General features: G+C 47.6%; 1 protein-coding gene across 2 annotated transcripts in view; it reads left to right on the plus strand.

The window, feature by feature from the left end:
- Positions 1-18,310, plus strand: part of LOC115092775 (disintegrin and metalloproteinase domain-containing protein 9-like) — a 1,307,906-nt gene that overhangs the window by 1,216,689 nt on the left and 72,907 nt on the right. For both annotated transcript variants that reach the window (XM_029604079.1, XM_029604080.1), the window contains exons 17-18: positions 10,189-10,372; positions 10,982-11,062. In XM_029604079.1, the coding sequence (XP_029459939.1) occupies positions 10,189-10,372; positions 10,982-11,062 (265 nt within the window). The remainder of the gene's footprint in view (positions 1-10,188; positions 10,373-10,981; positions 11,063-18,310) is intronic.

Genomic DNA, 18,310 nt, shown 5'->3' on the forward strand with positions numbered 1-18,310 from the left:
CCTGCTCCGGTTCACAGCCAGCTACAGACTCCATTCCAGTCTACAGCCTGCTCCAGTTCACAGCCTGTCTTCAACCCTTGCCTTATGGTCCAGCTTGCCGCCGGTGTTGTTACTGCCCGCAGTCCTAGCATCAACTGGTCCGCATCCTGCATTGCTGGCCTACTGACTTTGTGTTCTCTTTGGACTTGCATTGCTACACCCTCTGCCCAGGCTTCCTCTGTATATAGACTCTGAGCGTTCTCCTAAGTCCCAAGGTTCCAGGACCCTACGGGCTCCTCCTGGGGGGTTTCTGGTTCCCGGGTGAACATCGCTAGCCTGTGGGTCCGCCTCCCGGCCTACCCTGCCTCCCTGGGTAGATTGGCTCAAGGGTCCACTCCCTGACTGCAGCACCCAACTGCAACAGTTTGCAAGGCCATGGACTCGGCGGAGTCTCCTAGTCTACAGGCCATTCCGGGGATGGCTCAACGTCTCCAGCAATAACAACATTGCATTGACACTCTCGCTGCTACGGTAGACCAGCTGGTCTCTCGCCTGGAGGCTTCCACTCGACAGTCGCCTCCCGCACCTGTGTCCACTACAAGTACTCAACTACCCACGCCTACTCGGTACGCCGGGGACAGTAAGACATGTCGTGGCTTCTTGAACCAGTGTCAAGTGCGATTCACCTTGCTGCCATCCCAATTTCCCTCTGATGCAGCCAAAGTAGCCTTTATATTCTCCTTGCTGGATGGCAAGGCCCTCGAATGGGCCTCACCCTTATGGGAACGTTCTGACCTTCTGCTGCAGAATCTGCAGAACTTTCTCCTTAACTTCCGATTGGCCTTCGATGACCCTGCGTGACGTTTCTACCGCGGCCCTCGGAGCTCCTACACCTCCGACAAGGGACTCGCCCGGTGTCCGACTATATTATAGACTTCCGAACCCTGGCCATGGAACTCGCTTGGCAGGATGATTGCCTGAAGGGGATCTTCCTCGAGGGCTTAGCGGGTTGAATCAAGGATGAACTGGCAGGAAGGGAACTCCCGGAGGATTTAAATGACTTAATGGACATTGCGGGTAGAGTGGATCGCCGCCTCCAAGAGCGAGATAGGGAGACTCGCTCAAGCCGCAGAACTTCACCTCACCAGTCTGCCTCGGCCAGAACACCGGCTCCCAGAGTTCCTCCTGCTACTATGCCTACGACAGAACCTATGCAACTGGGCAGGTCTCCACTCACTCCGGAAGAAAGAAGGAGACGGCGTTCTCTGGGCCTCTGCCTATATTGTGGGGGCAAAGGACACTTTCTTTCTTCTTGCTCTGAGCGTCTGGGAAACGCTCGTGCCTAGGTTACACTGAGGAGCTACACCTAGGCACTACTGGATCAGCTCCTCTCTGCACGCTACCAGTAACCTTGAAATACCCAGGGGGGAAATCCAGATTCGGGCCTTCGTAGATTCCGGAGCCGAGGGGAACTTTATTGTGGCCGATCTGGTGACACAGCTTGCCCTGCCTACTCTCCAGAAGGTTCCTCCCCTGCGGATCTCCTTGATCCGAGGGACCTTGCTTCCGGGAGTGATCACTTGCTCCACAGCACCAGTGACTCTGCAAACCGGCCTATTCCACTCTGAGGAGATCTCTCTGCTCGTCCTGGAACGGGCAGTGCATCCGCTAGTGCTGGGACTCCCGTGGTTACATCAGCATTCTCCAGTAATCCAATGGGATGACTTCCAGCTGGTCCGCTGGGGCCCTGCTTGTTTTAAATACAGTCTGCATCTCCCACGTCCGCCTCGGCCTCTGCACCTCTGCTCTTCTCATCTCCTCCCTGAGCCGTACCAGGGCTTCCAAGACGTCTTCTCCAAGGAGATGGCAGAGATCCTTCCTCAGCACCAGCCGTTCGATTGCCCCATCGACCTGCTTCCGGGCACCACGCCTCCTCGTGGCCGAGTGTACCCTTTGTCCTTACCAGAAACAAAGGCAATGTCCCAGTACATCACGGAGAACCTAGCCAAGGGGTTCATCCGCCCGTCTCGCTCTTCGGCGGGTGCCGGATTCTTCTTCGTGGCCAAGAAGGATGGCTCCCTCCGGCCGTGTATCGATTACCGTGGTCTCAACGCCATTACCAGGTGGGATCGGTACCCTCTCCCGCTCATTCCTGAACTTCTGGATCGCCTCCAAGGTGCTCACATCTTCACAAAGCTGGATCTCAGAGGGGCCTATAACTTCGTACGCATACGCCCAGGGGACGAGTGGAAGACGGCGTTCAACACCAGGGATGGGCACTACGAGTACCTGGTGATGCCCTTTGGGCTCTGCAATGCCCCCGCCGTCTTTCAACACCTCATGAACGAGGTTCTCCGGGAGATGCTTCAGTCACACATCATAGTCTACCTAGACGATGTACTCATCTTTTCCAAGGATGTGGACTCCAATCGCCATCACGTCACACAGGTTCTCCAGGCTCTCCGAGACAACCACTTGTATGCCAAACTGGAGAAGTGTATATTTGAGGCTGAGTCTCTACCCTTCTTGGGCTACATCATCTCCTCTACCGGCTTCCGCATGGACCCAGAGAAAGTAGCGGCCATTACCAGGTGGCCTCAACCCACGGGACTCAAGGCCCTCCAGCGGTTCCTGGGCTTCGCTAATTTTTATAGACATTTTATCCCGCGTTACTCTCACCGAGTGGCCCCAATCACCGCTCTGACCCGCAAGGCAGCTGACGCTAAGAACTGGCCTGACGCTGCGGTGGCAGCCTTCTCCGATCTCAAGGAGGCATTTCTCTCCGATGTCTGCCTCCGGCATCCAGATCCCTCCAGACCATTCATCGTGGAGGTCGACGCCTCCAGTATCGCGGTAGGGGAGGTTCTCAGTCAACACTCCGACTCTGGCCAACTCCTTCCCTGCTCTTACTTTTCCAGGAAGTTCTCGCCAGCTGAAAATAACTATTCTATCGGGGACAAGGAACTCTTGGCAATAAAACTCGCCTTTGAAGAGTGGAGGCAGTGGCTCGAGGGATCGCAGCACACCACTACCGTATACACGGATCACAAGAACCTAGAGTTCTTGTCACAAGCTCAGCGACTGAACCCCCGCCAAGCCCGCTGGGCCTTGTTCTTCAGCCGCTTTGACTTCATTCTTCAGTACCGACCAGCGGCCAAGAACCTTCGAGCGGATGCCCTTTCCCGCATAACATGCGCCGAGGAGGACCAAGACCCTCCTCAATTTATCTTGGACCCGACTAAAGTCCGCCTGTCTGCACTGACGGTCCTCTCCCAGGACAGGACTGTGCTCCCTCGCCGGGATCGGCTAACTGCCTTGTGCTGGGCCCATGACTAGAGATGTGAATCGTGTGATCGATCGTCTTAACGATCGATTTCGGCTGGGAGGGGGAGGGAATCGGATCGTCGCCGTTTGGGTTTTTAAAATATCGTGAAAATCGTGAAAATCGTGAAAATCGTGAAAATCGAAAACCAGCACACTAAAACATCCCTAAAACCCACCCTGACCCTTTAAAATAAATCCCCCACCCTCCCGAACCCCCCCAAAATGCCTTAAATTACCTGGGGTCCAGAGGAAGGGTCCCGCTGTGATCTTCCACTCTCGGACCTCCGGTGCTTGTAGAAATGGCGCCGGCGCTACCTTTGGTTTTTCCGTACGGCCATAGACAACACGATTCGACTGCAGGAGATCGTTCCGGACCCCCGCTGGACTTTTGGCAAGTCTTGTGGGGGTCAGGAGGCCCCCCCAAGCTGGCCAAAAGTCCCTGGGGGTCCAGCGGGGGTCCGGGAGCGATCTCCTGCCGAGACAGGACCTGGGCCGAGTTCGCGTACAACAACCAAGTTCACGCGGCTACCGGCAAATCCCCGTTCCACTTAGTCTACGGGAAACCACTGAGACCTCCACTGCCGCTAGAAGCTCCCAGCACCTCACCAGCCGTACAGTAACGGCTCAGCAGTTACAGACATTGTGGCACTCGACGCAGAAACACCTTCACCGCTCAGCCGCGTCTGCCAAGCAAGCGGCTGATCGCCACCGACGACCAGCTCCCACCTACCAGCCCGGGGATCGAGTCTGGCTCAGCACAAAAAACATCCACCTCCGGCTCCCATCCCGGAGATTCGCACCCAAGTTTTGTGGGCCATTTCAAGTTGCTGAGCGAGTGGGTCTGGTGTCATATCGGTTAAGACTGCCGTCATCCCTTCGAATCCAAAATGTCTTTCATACATCTCTGCTTAAACCGGTGGTGCTCTCTCGGTTTCATCGCACCTCCGGCTCCTTCGGATACTGCCGTTGATGAGGATCCCACGTACCAAGTCCGAGAGGTACTGGATGTCCGATTCCACAACCGTAGGTGGGAATATCTACTGGCATGGGAGGGCTGTGGTGACGAAGAAAACACCTGGGAACCCAGCCGCAATATCCTTGACAAGAGCCTTTTGCAGCAGTTCCATCAGGACCATCCAGGAAAACCAGGTCCTCTCAAGAGGGGCCGTAAAGGGGGGGGTACCGTTGCGGTCTCCACTGCTTCCCCTTCTCTTTATCTGAACAGGGCTCAACTCCACTACTGGAAATGCCGCGTTCCGTATGCCCGGGACCCCTGCAGCTCTGCCGGTTCCTCATGGCGTCCGCCATTGCTTGTCCGTCTCCCCGCTGCCTCGCGCGCGTGTGAGGACGCACACTACGTGCGCACAGCTCCCGGAAGTCTGGCCCTGCCTGTGCTAATGACGCCACGCCCTAAGCCTGATATAACCGGCGTCCGGACGCCTACTCCTTGCCTTGCAACGAGGTTCACTACTGCCTAGTAGTTCTGAGTTGCGCTTCCGTCTGTTCCTCGCTCCTGACTTGACCTTTGGATTGCCTTGACTTCGTTTCAGCTTGCCGCCTGCCTCCGACCTTGGTCCGTTCCTGACTTCGCTTCAGCTTGCCGCCTGCCTCCGACCTTGGTCCGTTCCTGACTTTGCTTCAGCTTGCCGCCTGCCTCCGACCTTGGTCCGTTCCTGACTTCCCTTCAGCTTGCCGCTTGCCTCAGACCCTGGTCCGTTCCTGGCTCCGCTTCAGCCTGCTCCGGTTCACAGCCAGCTACAGACTCCATTCCATTCTTCAGCCTGCACCGGTTCACAGCCAGCTACAGACTCCATTCCAATCTTCAGCCTGCTCCGGTTCACAGCCAGCTACAGACTCCATTCCAGTCTTCAGCCTGCTCCGGTTCACAGCCAGCTACAGACTCCATTCCAGTCTACAGCCTGCTCCAGTTCACAGCCTGACTTCAACCCTTGCCTTACGGTCCAGCTTGCCGCCGGTGTTGTTACTGCCCGCAGTCCTAGCATCAGCTGGTCCGCATCCTGCATTGCTGGCCTACTGACTTTGTGTTCTCTTTGGACTTGCATTGCTACACCCTCTGCCCAGGCTTCCTCTGTATATAGACTCTGAGCGTGCTCTTAAGTCCCAAGGTTCCAGGACCCTACGGGCTCCTCCTGGGGGGTTTCTGGTTCCCGGGTGAACATCGCTAGCCTGTGGCTCCGCCTCCCGGCCTACCCTGCCTCCCTGGGTAGACCGGCTCAAGGGTCCACTCCCTGACTGCAGCACCCAACTGCAACATGGAGTGATAAACAGGAGTTCTGTCTTGGTGGTATTAAGCACTAGGTTGAGATCTGTAAGGTGACGGTTGATTGTTTGTAAGTGGGAATCCCATAACTTGATTGCAGAATCCAAAGAGCCAGTGATGGGAATCAAAATTTGAACGTCGTCTGCGTAAATATAAAATTTCAGTTTTAATGTTGTGAGTAGATGGCAGAGGGGGAGGAGGTAGATGTTAAACAGAGTGGGAGATAGTGAGGAGCCCTGGGGGACTCCGAATGGAGAATTGGTGTGGGGAGATTCCTTGTTATTGATTTTAACCTTATAGCCTCTATTACTTAGGAATGAGTTAAACCAACTGAGGGCGGCTCCTGTGATTCCTATATCTGAAAGACGGTTTAATAGACAGGCGTGGTTTACGGTGTCGAATGCTGCGGAGATATCGAGCAGAGCTAACAGGAAGGAGCATCCTTTATCAAGGCCCAGGTATGCCTGATCTAAAAGTGAGATGAGGAGGGATTCAGTGCTGTGTTCTTTCCGGAATCCATATTGTGATGGGTGGAGAATTTTGTGTTCTTCCAAGTAATTTGTTAATTGATTATTTACCACTTTCTCCATGATCTTGGCTAAGAATGGCAGATTGGATATAGGTCGATAATTATTGGGGTCGTCCGGGTCCAGATTTGGTTTTTTAAGTATGGGTTTAAGGGTGGCCAATTTGAGAGCATCTGGGAAGATTCCCTGTGAGAGAGAGCAGTTGATGATATCTGCTAGATGTTTGGAAATGGACTCCGGTACTTGAAGCAGTAGATTGGATGGAATTTGGTCTAACGGGTGAGTGGAGGGTTTCATTCTTTTTAGCAGGGTTTCAACCTCTGTGGTGTAAGTGGGCTCAAAGGAATCCAACACTACATCCGAATTGTGGTGGTGGGCAGGTACTGAAGATGGTGTGTTAGGTTTAGAGGGTAATCTAGCCAATGATTTAGCTATCTTCTGGAAGAAGATAGCTAAATCATTGGCTTTTGATTGGGCTAGATCATCCGGGATTGATGAGTTGGTAGATTTAGTGAGATCCGAGACGTAAGAGAAGAGCGCTTTGGCATCGAAAATCATATCATGGATACGATGGGCGTAGAAGTCTCTCTTCGATCGTAGAGTCGCAGTTCTGTAGTAGTGGAGCGCGGTTTTGTATATGGCTAGTGAATGGGGTTTGGGGGAGATCCGCCACAACTTTTCTTTTTGTCTCAGGCTTTGTTTTAATGAGCGGAGATCCTTTGTGAACCATGGTTGTTTGTTTTTCTGAGTAGGGTTGATATTCTTTGTCGAAATTGGGCATAATGTATTAGCTATATTTTCCGTGATATTTTGCCAGGAGAGTATGGCTGTATTGGGATTTGAAAGATCCAGATTGGGAAGTTCTTTGATCAGAGAATTGCTGAGGGCTTCTGATGGGCAGGATTTCCTATAGTGCAGGGTGGTGAGCGGAGGGGGTGCAGGAGGTCTCGTTGTCGTTTTGAGAGTGGATGTAATCATAAAATGGTCTGACCATGGTACTGGTAGGCATAACGATGGTGAGAGTTTTATGAGGCTGGCATTTATGAAGATGAGGTCAAGTGTATGACCTGCCTTATGAGTGGGATGGTTGATGAGTTGAGTGAAGCCCATGTCCATGAGGGAAGATAGAAGTGCTTCGCAGTTAGAAGATAAAGGGTTAGCGTCGATGTGTATATTAGGGATGTGAATCATTTTTTGACGATTTAAAATATCGTCCGATATATTTTAAATCGTCAAAAATCGTTAGGGCCACAATGATGCCTCCTCCATCTCAACCTCCAAGCCTTGTCCCTAACGGCATGGATGTTGAAAGGTTAGTCCTTCAACCATTTAACTTTTCGGATTCAGTTTCTCATGTCCTGATTGCTTCACGAAAGCCTTCCACAAGAAAATCTTATTCCTACAAATGGAAAAGGTATACATCATGGTGCACTTCTCAGTCCCTTGATCCCCTGTCCTGTCCAATTTCTAAATTCTTGGACTATCTCTGGCATTTATCAGAATCAGGTCTAAAGACCTCTTCCATTAGAATGCATGTCAGTGCGGTAGCCGCCTTCCATAAAGGTATCGGGGGTATCCCTATTTCAGTACAACCCCTTGTAACACGCTTTCTTAAAGGCTTGTTCCATTTGAAGCCACCTTTACGTCCTCCGGCCCCATCTTGGGACCTTAATCTGGTTCTTGGTCGCCTTATGAAACCACCTTTCGAACCTCTTCACTCGTGTGACCTAAAATATCTCACATGGAAAGTGTTATTTCTTTTGGCTATCACTTCAGCTCGCAGGGTTAGTGAACTACAGGCCCTAGTTACCTATCCGCCTTACACTAAACTCCTGCAGGACCGGGCGGTACTCCGCACTCACCCTAAATTCTTACCTAAGGTAGTTTCGGAGTTTCATATTAATCAATCCATCATACTGCCTATCTTCTTTCCCAGGCCCCACTCCAACTCCGGGGAACAGACTCTGCATACCCTTGACTGTAAATGGGCTCTAGCATTTTATCTAGACCGTACAGTTGCCCACAGGAAGAGCACTCAATTATTCGTCTCTTTCCATCCTAACAAGTTAGGGCAACCTGTGGGTAAGCAGGCTCTTTCCTCCTGGTTGGCGGACTGCATCTCCTTTTGCTATCAGCAAGCGGGCATTCCTTTCCAAGACCGTGTTAAAGCACACTCTGTGAGGGCCATGGCGACTTCAGTAGCACACCTTCGATCGGTGCCGCTTCCTGACATCTGCAGGGCTGCCACCTGGAGTTCCCTCCATACATTTGCAGCCCATTATTGCTTGGACAAAGCCGGAAGACAGGATTCCATCTTCGGCCAGTCTGTCTTGTGTAACCTTTTTCCAGCATGATGTACCAACACCCTTCCACCTTCCCGGTAGGGTGCGGATGCCCTCTACAAAATTCCACCCCAGTTGTTGTGCCTGTTGCACGCCGTTGGGTACATTTGGTGCACGTTAGGACATCCTCAGCTCGGTACTCACCCATTTGTGAGGACAACCATCCTGCTTGTCCTGTGAGAAAGCAAATGTTGCTTACCTGATGTAACAGGTGTTCTCACAGGACAGCAGGATGTTAGTCCTCACGAAACCCGCTTACCACCCCGCGGTGTTGGCTTCATTTTTTTCTTATTTTATTTTTCGACACTGCCTGTAGCTTTGAAACAAGACTGAAGGGAGACCCCTGCTGGCTGCAGGGTTAGTGCAGTGCTGAGCATGCCCAGTAGGGGCATGCTCAGCACTGCACTATAATTTATAAAATATAAAAGAGGTCTCAAAAGTTCCTGAAACTTTGACAGAAGTTTTCCGTGGTTGGGCTCCATCCTCGATGTCACCCATTTGTGAGGACTAACATCCTGCTGTCCTGTGAGAACACCTGTTACATCAGGTAAGCAACATTTGCTAAATTTTGGCTGCCAGGAGTCCCCTGCCCCTTCCCATCCTCTGCTCTGACTTTCCCTTATAAATCTAAAATTTCTTAATCACAGCCTTAACATTTACCCCCCCCCCCCCTTCATTCCACCCCAACCCTTTCCCTACTCCCACCCCCTCCCCCACCCAATACCTTTCTTTTAAGTTGGTGTCTGGGATCACAGAAGCCTCCAACCATGATCTTGGACTGGTGCTTCTGGGGTCCAGTGGGGGGTCTGGGAGCCATCCCATGCACTCTCACACCCTCGGTGCCGGTTTCATCATGGCTTCTGGGGACGCCTCTGCCAGTCCCGGATCTTGGGAGGAGGCTACCAGCAGGTTTAAGGTTATGTGGCTAACTTAGGGGTCATTTTCTAAACATTTATCGCATGCGAAAGGGGGCTTTTTGCATGCGATAGGATGTTAATTAGCTGGAGGGGATGAGTCGGGGCAGGGAGGGGGAGGAGTTGGCCACGGCACCGCTGCCAGCGATAATGTGAGGAACATTATCGCCGGCAGTAGTGCGGCGAATAGCACCACCTTTCCACCGTAGTGCAAACTGCTGCGGCCTTTTGCAGGCCCGCTCCCCCGCCCCTTTGTTCGCTGGATGAATTCAGCCCTTAGCCAGATATACCAAATATTCAGCTGAGTTATCCAGATAAAGGGACCCCTCCCTGGAATGCCCCCAAAATGTCTCTTTTATATCTGGATAAATTATAGCCGGATAACAACATATCCAACTATAATTTAACCATATAATAGGCTCAATATACCATTTAACCCGTTTAGACGGATAACTTGTGAGTTTGGAGAAGTTCTTGTAGGAGAAATCCATTAACGGCTATTAATCAAGTTTACTTAGGGAATAGCCACTGCTATTAATTGCATCAGTAGCATGGGATCTTCTTAGTTTTTGGGTACTTGCCAGGTTCTTGTGGCCTGGTTTGGCCTCTGTTGGAAACAGGATGCTGGGCTTGATGGACCCTTGGTCTGACCTAGCATGGCAATTTCTTATGTTCTTATGTTCTTATCCGTCTAAATGACTTTTGAATTTGTACATCACTATAATTTATGAAATATAAAAGTGGTCTCAAAAGTAATGTTTGAAATTATATTTTAAAAATGGGAGCAAAATTTAAATTTTTTATCTTTTTTTTTTTTTTAGCAGCGTCAAATGTGGACGAGCACATTGTGTTAATGTAAAGAATATTAATCCCAATGACAGATATACTTTTATTTTGCAAACACCTATCGGAAATTCTTGGTGTTGGAGTTTGGATAACAAATTAAATATGAATGATTTTGATCCTGGAAAAATTCCAGATGGTGCAAAATGTGGTACTGGAAAGGTAATTGGAAGAGAATTAATTTATTGTGTAGCCTCCACGTTGTTCTATACTGTTAACTATGATCTTGAATGGGATTATGTGCTGTATAAGTGTTACCTTATGGGAGTAATGGTACAATAATAGTTAAGGATCAATACTTCAGACAAAGTTAGGACAAAAGTAGTGAATGTGGCACAGGAAAAGGGATGAGTAATGGAAGCTATTCTATTTTAATTCCTGGAACTAGTTCTATTTCAGTACATTGATGTCATAATTGTTTTATTTATGATTTATGTGATTTACATATATTAAAGTGTTTAAGGATTGAATGCTTTTTGGTCAATTAGATATTCTCATATTACTTTTCCAGTTCCTGCCACTCTTCCCTTCTCCTGTGCTTCTTTTGTGATGGTTTTTGCCTTTCTTCTTTTCGTTAATGAATTTGGCTGTAAATGTAGAAGATAGCAGATAAGCTAATATAGTTTATCGCCATTGTACAGAATTCTGTTTCAGTGGCATCAAAACTTTCCCTGGATTTCATTTACATATTGTTAGCCAAAATTATTTAACTCTCTGTGTACTATTTTTATTCATTCACATGTATTTATTTTATATATGTACTTTATAAAGATTTGTCTTTCTGGAAAATGCGTCCCTGAATCAAACTTGAAATATGATTGTGATGTGCAAAAGAAATGCAGTGGACATGGGGTAAGTAGATATCTAAATCTCAGTAATTGTACAGAAAGTAAAGTTATTGTGTGTTCCCTTCATTGTTCTTAATGTTGCATTGGAAGTGGATCCTTGGGTCGAGGTGGGGTTGACGCAACCCGTAGGTAAGGACCTACGGGTCCCCACCATCAGCAGGAGGAGTGGGCTAATAGACAGAGGTCACTGGAGCTTCACCTATGCCAGCCCTCGTTTCCCGCGGGCTGAACTTTTGGGTGCCAGGTCCGGAACCCCCGCTGAACGACCTCCTGCAGTCGATCTCCTGCCGGCGCCATTTTCCGTACGAAAACGATTCGCGGCAAGAAATCGCTCCCGTAACCCCGCTGGACTCCCAGGAAAATTTTGGCCAGCTTGGGGGGGCCTCCTGACCCCCACAAGACTTGCCAAAAGTCCAGCGGGGGTCCGGAACGACCTCCTCCGTCGAATCGTTTTGGTCTATGGCCGCCGCCATTTTGCGGCGGCCATTTTGAAAAATGGCGCCGGCTGAAGACAACACGATCCTATTGAGGGGGCCGTTCCGGACCGCCGCCGTTCTGGACCACCGCCGGATCCCCAGGTAATTTAAAGCATTTGGGGGGGGGGGTTCGGGAGGGTGGGGGATTTAATTTAAAGGGTCGGGGGTGGGTTTTAGGGGGTTTTAGTGTGCCGGTTTTCCTGCCCTCCCCTTCCCCCGATTTACGATTTTTTAATGATAAATCGGGGGAATTGGTATTGTATCGTGGCCCTAACGATTTTTTGACGATTTAAAATATATCGGACGATATTTTAAATCGTCAAAAAATGATTCACATCCCTATTGAAAAGCACGGTCCCAGTACAGTTCCTTAAGGCACTCCAATGTATACCCTTTTCCACTGAGAAAATTGTCCATTTAATCCTAATCTCTGTTTCCTGTCTTTTAACCAGTTTGAAATCCATGAAAGGACATCGCCACCTAGCCCATGACTTTTTACTTTTCCTAAAAGCCTCTCATGAGGAACTTTGTCAAATGCCTTCTGAAAATCCAAATGCACTACATCTAACAATTCACCTTTATCTAAATATGTATTAACCCCTTCAAAAAAGTGAAGCAGATTTGTGATGCCAGACTTGCCTTGGGTATCACCATGCTGACTTTGTTCCATTAAACCATGCCTTTCTATATGTTCTATGATTTTGATCTGTAGAACACTTTCCTCTAGGGATGTGATTTGGCCGAACATTTTGGTTCGGCCTTTGTTATCGGCCCGCTGCAGGAAATGTTTTCCACCTTTCGGGCCGATTTTTTTTTTTGGCTGTCCCGAACCGAAAAAAACAACTCATTCCAGCCCTTCAGATTTAATTAATTACAACCTCCCACCCTCTCAACCCCCCCCAAGGCTTGCCCAACCCCCCCCCCCCCCCCCAAGACTTACTGAATTTCCCTGGTGGTCCAGCGGGGGTCCCGGGAGTGGTCTCCCGCTCTCGGGCCAGTCAGCTGCTAGTAAATAAAATGGTGCCGATGGCCCTTTGCCCTTACCATGTGACAGGGGCAATCAGCGCCATTGGCTGGCCTCTATCACATGGTGGAGCAATGGATGGCTGGTGCCATCTTAAAAAAAATGGCGTGGGCCATCCATTGCTACTACCATGTGACAGGGGCTGACCAATGACACCTATAGCCTCTGTCACATGGTAAGGGCAAAGGGCCATCGGCGCCATTTTGATTAGTGGCAGCCAATGGCCCGAGAGGGGGAGATTGCTCCCGGGCCCCTGCTGGACCACCAGGGAATTTTGGTAAGTCTTGGGGGGGTTAGGCAAGTCTTGGGGGGTCGAGAGGGTGGGAGTTGCAATTAATTAAATTTTAAGGGTTGGGGTGGGTTTGGGTTGGTTGTTTTTTAATGTGCCCTTTATCTCCCCCCAAAAATGATAAGAAAACCACATGAAATTTCGTGGGTTTTCCTATCATTTCATTGACCCCCCCCCCCCTCGAACCACGACAAAATAGGAAATATCATCCATATTTCCTATTTCATCACAAACAAATGTACATCCCTACTTTCCACTATTTTTCCTGGCACTGAAGTCAAGTTAACTGGTCTGTAATTTCTCGGATTGCCCCTGGAACCTTTTTAAATATTAGGATTACATTAGCCACCCTCCAGTCTTCAAGTACAATGGATGATTTTAATGTTAGGTTACAAATTTTTACTAATAAATCTGAAATTTAATTTTTTAGTTCCCTCAGAACCCTGAGTTATATACCATCTGTTCCAGGAGATTTACTACTCTTCAGTTTGTCAATCAGGCCTACCACAACTTCTAGGTTTACCATGATTTGGTTCAGTCCATCTGAATCATTACCCATGAAAACCTTCTCTGGAATGGCAATCTCCCCAACATCCTCTTCAGTAAACACCGAAGCAAAGCAATTATTTAATCTTTCTGTGATGGCCTTATCTTCTCTAGGTGCCCCTTTAACCCCTTGATCAGCTAACGGTCCAACTGACTCCGTCACAGGCTTTCTGTTTTGGATATATTTATATTATTTAAAAAGGTTTTTACTGTGAGTTTTTGCCTCTACGGCCTTCTTATTTTCAAATTCTTTCTTAGCCTGTCTTATCAATGCCTTACATTTAACCTGCCAGTGCTTATGCTTTATCCTATTTTCTTCTGTTGGATCCTTCTTACAATTTTTGAATGAAGATCTTTTGGCTAAAATAGCCTCTTTCACCTCCCCTTTTAACCACAACGGTAATCGTTTTGCCTTCCTTCCACCTTTCTTTATGAGTGGAATACATCTGGACTGTACTTCTAGGATGGTATTTTTTTAACAATATCCACACTTTTTGCACACTGTTTACCTCTAGCTGCTCATTTCAATGTTTTTCTATTTTTCTCATTTTATCAAAGTTTCCCTTTTGAAAGTTTAGTACTAGAGCCATGGATTTGCTTACTGTCCCTTTCCAGCCATTAATTCAAATTAGATCAGTCATAATTCTTGGAGATTTCAACCTCCACGTCGACTGCAGCCACCCATTCCCCGCCTGCGAATCTATTCTGGCCTCCCGGAATGCCCTTCAAAACGCTTCAAACAGATTATCACCAGCCCCACATATAAAGCAGGACACACACTCAACCTTATCTTCACTAACTCCCTCATCCAACATGAATCACCTTGTTGCATCCACATTCCCTGGTCCGACCACTTCCGTGTTGACACCAGGTGCACCTTAAGAAGCACCCCGCCCACCGCACCCACCAAGAAAACCATCAAGTTCCGAAAAACTTGTAAAACTGAAGACCTTATCAAAGCTCTTTCAGAAGAACTCCCCAAACTAGACCTCTCCAATGCCAACACAGCCATCACATCTTGGTTTCAACTCACCAACACCGTGGCAGATAAATTATGCCCCATACAAACCAACGAAATCAATTCTGACAACAACAAAAAAAACCCCATGGTACACTCCAGAACTTAGATCACTGAAAACTGAACTCCACAGACTTGAAAAAAGCTGGCGTAGAAAGTAACTACCTGCCATACTATCAAAGTTTCGAACTTTACTCCACACATATCGAAAGGCCACTGACAAAGCCAAAAAAGACTTTTACGCCATAAGAATTCACCAGTTCCAATAAACCCACGAGCCCTCTTTCAGTATTTATCCAACCTGATCACCTCTCCCCTAAACACACTTCCCGACAAAGACGACCAATCCAAATGCAAAAATCTGGCCCTATTCTTCCACAATAAAATTGAAACCATCATGTCACGCTTCACTACCCCACTCATCACCACCAATCCACTCACTCCTAACAACTCCCTCCACGCTAGCCCTACATGCAACTCGCCCTTGCCCAAAGACACACATATTGCCAACTCCAAAGCTACACTCACTTCCTTTGAATATATATCCACTTTAGAAGTTGAAACAACACTCAAAAAAATCAAACCTGCCACACATCCCGCTGAAACGATCCCTACTAAGACACTCCTCTCTATACCTAACATAATAGCTAAACCTATTGCAAATATTCTCAACAAATCCATCTCCCTAGGCTTGGTTCCAACACAACTTAAACAGGCCATCATAAAACCTATCCTCAAAAAACCTGACCTCGATCCCGCGGAGCCAGCCAACTATCGTCCGGTCTCTAACCTTCCTTTCCTTTCCAAAATTCTGGAAAAAATCATCAATCGGCAGCTTACTGACTACCTTGATGAACATCACTTCCTCTACCCATCACAATTCGGATTTCGCAGACATCACAGCACCGAAACCCTCCTTATCTCCCTTTCTGAATACATAATCAAAGCGCTGGACAAGGGACAATCCTATATACTTGCCCTTTTAGATATCTCCACCACATTTGACACTGTCAATCATAACACCCTCCTAAAACGCCTTATAGAAATTGGCATTTCTGGTTCTCCCCTCTGGTGGTTCCAATCATACCTTAATGAAAGGCAATACAGTGTAAAAATCGGTCTCTGCGCATCTAAACCGATCAGACTGTCACAAGGAGTACCACAAGGCTCCTCACTCTCCTCCACACTATTCAACATTTACCTACTCCCACTCTGTCAACTCCTCTCTAAACTGGGCCTTCCACATTTCATCTACGTAGACGATGTGCAGATCCTTATTCCCGTCAATGACTCAATCCCTAATGCCTTAAATACGTGGAACTCAGCTCTCGATGACATAAACAAACTGCTCTCAGACAACTTCCTGGCTCTTAACACCACCAAAACTGAGCTCCTCATTATATCCCCCCACAACATCTCCCCCCACACCTCAATTCCTCACTCACAAGCCCCTCCTACCACATGCCAGCATGTCCGCAGTCTTGGAGTAATGATCGATAACCAATATAAAAAAATTCATCTCCTCTTCCATCAAAAATGGCGATTCTATGTCCATGGTAACTAACAAGCTCTGACTTGACAATGTTATGGTCGATAGGAATTGAAGCATGTGGGACGTGTCCTTAATATATGAGGGTGCTTGCGACACGAACCGTTCGTGTCGCAAGCACAATTTACACAATCTGTGTAAATTGTGCCCATTGTGTATGGACATAGAATCGCTGTATACAGTAATTCCTCAAGATGAATTACTCACGGTAATATCAGCTGTCTTAAAGACTCGTCCAAATCCCCAAAGGATACCAACCTCGTACATTATTGAATTATTAGATCTAGCTCTGAGCCACAACTACTTTTCTTTTCAAGATAAGTTCTATTTACAAATTCGTGGAACTGCCATGGGGGCCGCCATGGCTCCAGATGTTGCAAACCTATTTGTAACAGCATTCGAAAATCGATACATTCAACAACATCCATGGTCTCTATCCTTGAAACATTGGAAAAGATATATAGATGACGTGTTCATTATATGGGAAGGATCACAGACAGCCCTTCAGGAATTCCATCTCTGGCTTAATTCATTGAATTCATGCCTCAAATTCACCATGAATTTTCATGATCAACAAATATCATACCTGGATATTCTCATCACCAAAAATGAAGACTCTGTCATTACCACTCTGTACCGAAAACCCAGTGACCGCAATAATCTTTTAAGATTCGATAGTTTTCACCCGACCACATTTAAGTTAAATTTACCCGTTGGCCAGTTCATGCGCATACGGCGATTGTGTACAGATAATTCGGAATTTAAGAAACAGTCTCAAATCTTGGCAGAAAGATTTTTGCAACGAGGATACCCACTGTCGAGCGTCAAAAAAGCTTACCGACGAGCCCTTTACTCCAACAGGGAATTTATGTTTTTGCCAAGACAACGTGAGGATTCGAACCAACAGACCATGGTGATGAGGCACACACTGGCCACCCCAATGATCAGTAGAGCCATTCGGAGACACTGGGCCATTCTCCAAGAAATCCATCCTTCATTCAAGGAACCTATTCGGATCGCTTATTCTCGAGGCAGAAATATTAAAGACCAAGTGGTTCATTCCAGCCTCCACAAGTCCCTGAATGTCGAGGATACAACTATGGCCTGTGTAAATTGTGCCCATTGTGCTTTAAAATCATTACAGACTGCCATTACTTTACCATCAGGTCGGACAATCTCCCTGCCTCAAGCAACATGCAAATCTTCTTTTGTTGTGTATGCCATTTTTTGTCCGTGCCCACTTATTTACGTGGGCATGACTAAGCGCCCGTTCAGAACCAGATTGACTGAACATAAATGCTGCATCAACACGGGGCGAATTGAAGAACCGTTGGTGACACATTTCAGAGATCATAATCACAATTTCTCTGATATCAAATGGACCATCTTAGAAATCATTCATCCACATTGGAGAAAGGGAGACCGAATCAAAAAACTGCAACAATGTGAACAACGATGGATTTTCGAACTACCCACAGTGACCCCTGGTGGGCTCAACAAGGAAATTGAGTGGATTCACTTCATGTGAATCCACTCTCCTTTCAAATCAGATATACAGGTGTGGTTGGGTGATACTATAAAATCAGCCTAGATCTCGCGGCAATTCAGTAGAATGCCGGTAAGAGGACTAGGCGACTAAACGCGGTAAGAGAAGACTACAATCATGCTTAAGTTACAATTCATTTGGGAGGTGCACATTTTCTGTTGAAAAATGTCAGTGCAAAAAGTATATGTAAAAAAATATATGTGGTTTCATATCTATTGTCATTTTCATAGGCATTATATACTGCATGAATTAGACGAAAGCTAACATGAAGGCATTTAAACATTGAAGAAATCTTGGCGGGAATTAACCTTGCGTTCTTAAGCCCAAATCTTCCGATTAGGACAGAGTCCCTGAAGCAGCACAACTGCGAAACGTACGTCGGACTACAGGAGCTCTAAGTTACACGAGCACCTTCGATTGGAAATCCCTGCCCATTAAGCACGGCAGTGTTGAAAATAAAGGTTTGGAAGCGCGGTGATGCTCTGCACAAGTGAGTGAAGGTAACAGCTCGGAAGCGCGGCGGCGCTCCGCTCAAGTAAGGCAATTCCGCTTCTAACATCGTTAAAAGACATTTTATTATAAATGGAAAAAATGAATAAAAAAAGCAAATTAAATAAAGTAGAAAATTGAAGCAATTCAAAAGACTGTATCGGACCGATGATTAAAAGTGACCCATTGTGGTTAAAAGCGTGGCTTACTGCCTGAATCAACCAAGGGTGGTATGATGGTCCACATAGTGAGATAAATTCTTGCACATAACAGTTTAAAAAATCTTTTGCAACGTGTTTTGTGAGATAATTGAAA

Source organism: Rhinatrema bivittatum, chromosome 5 (assembly GCF_901001135.1).
Source record: "Rhinatrema bivittatum chromosome 5, aRhiBiv1.1, whole genome shotgun sequence".
In the NCBI taxonomy this organism is placed as follows: Eukaryota; Metazoa; Chordata; class Amphibia; order Gymnophiona; family Rhinatrematidae; genus Rhinatrema; species Rhinatrema bivittatum.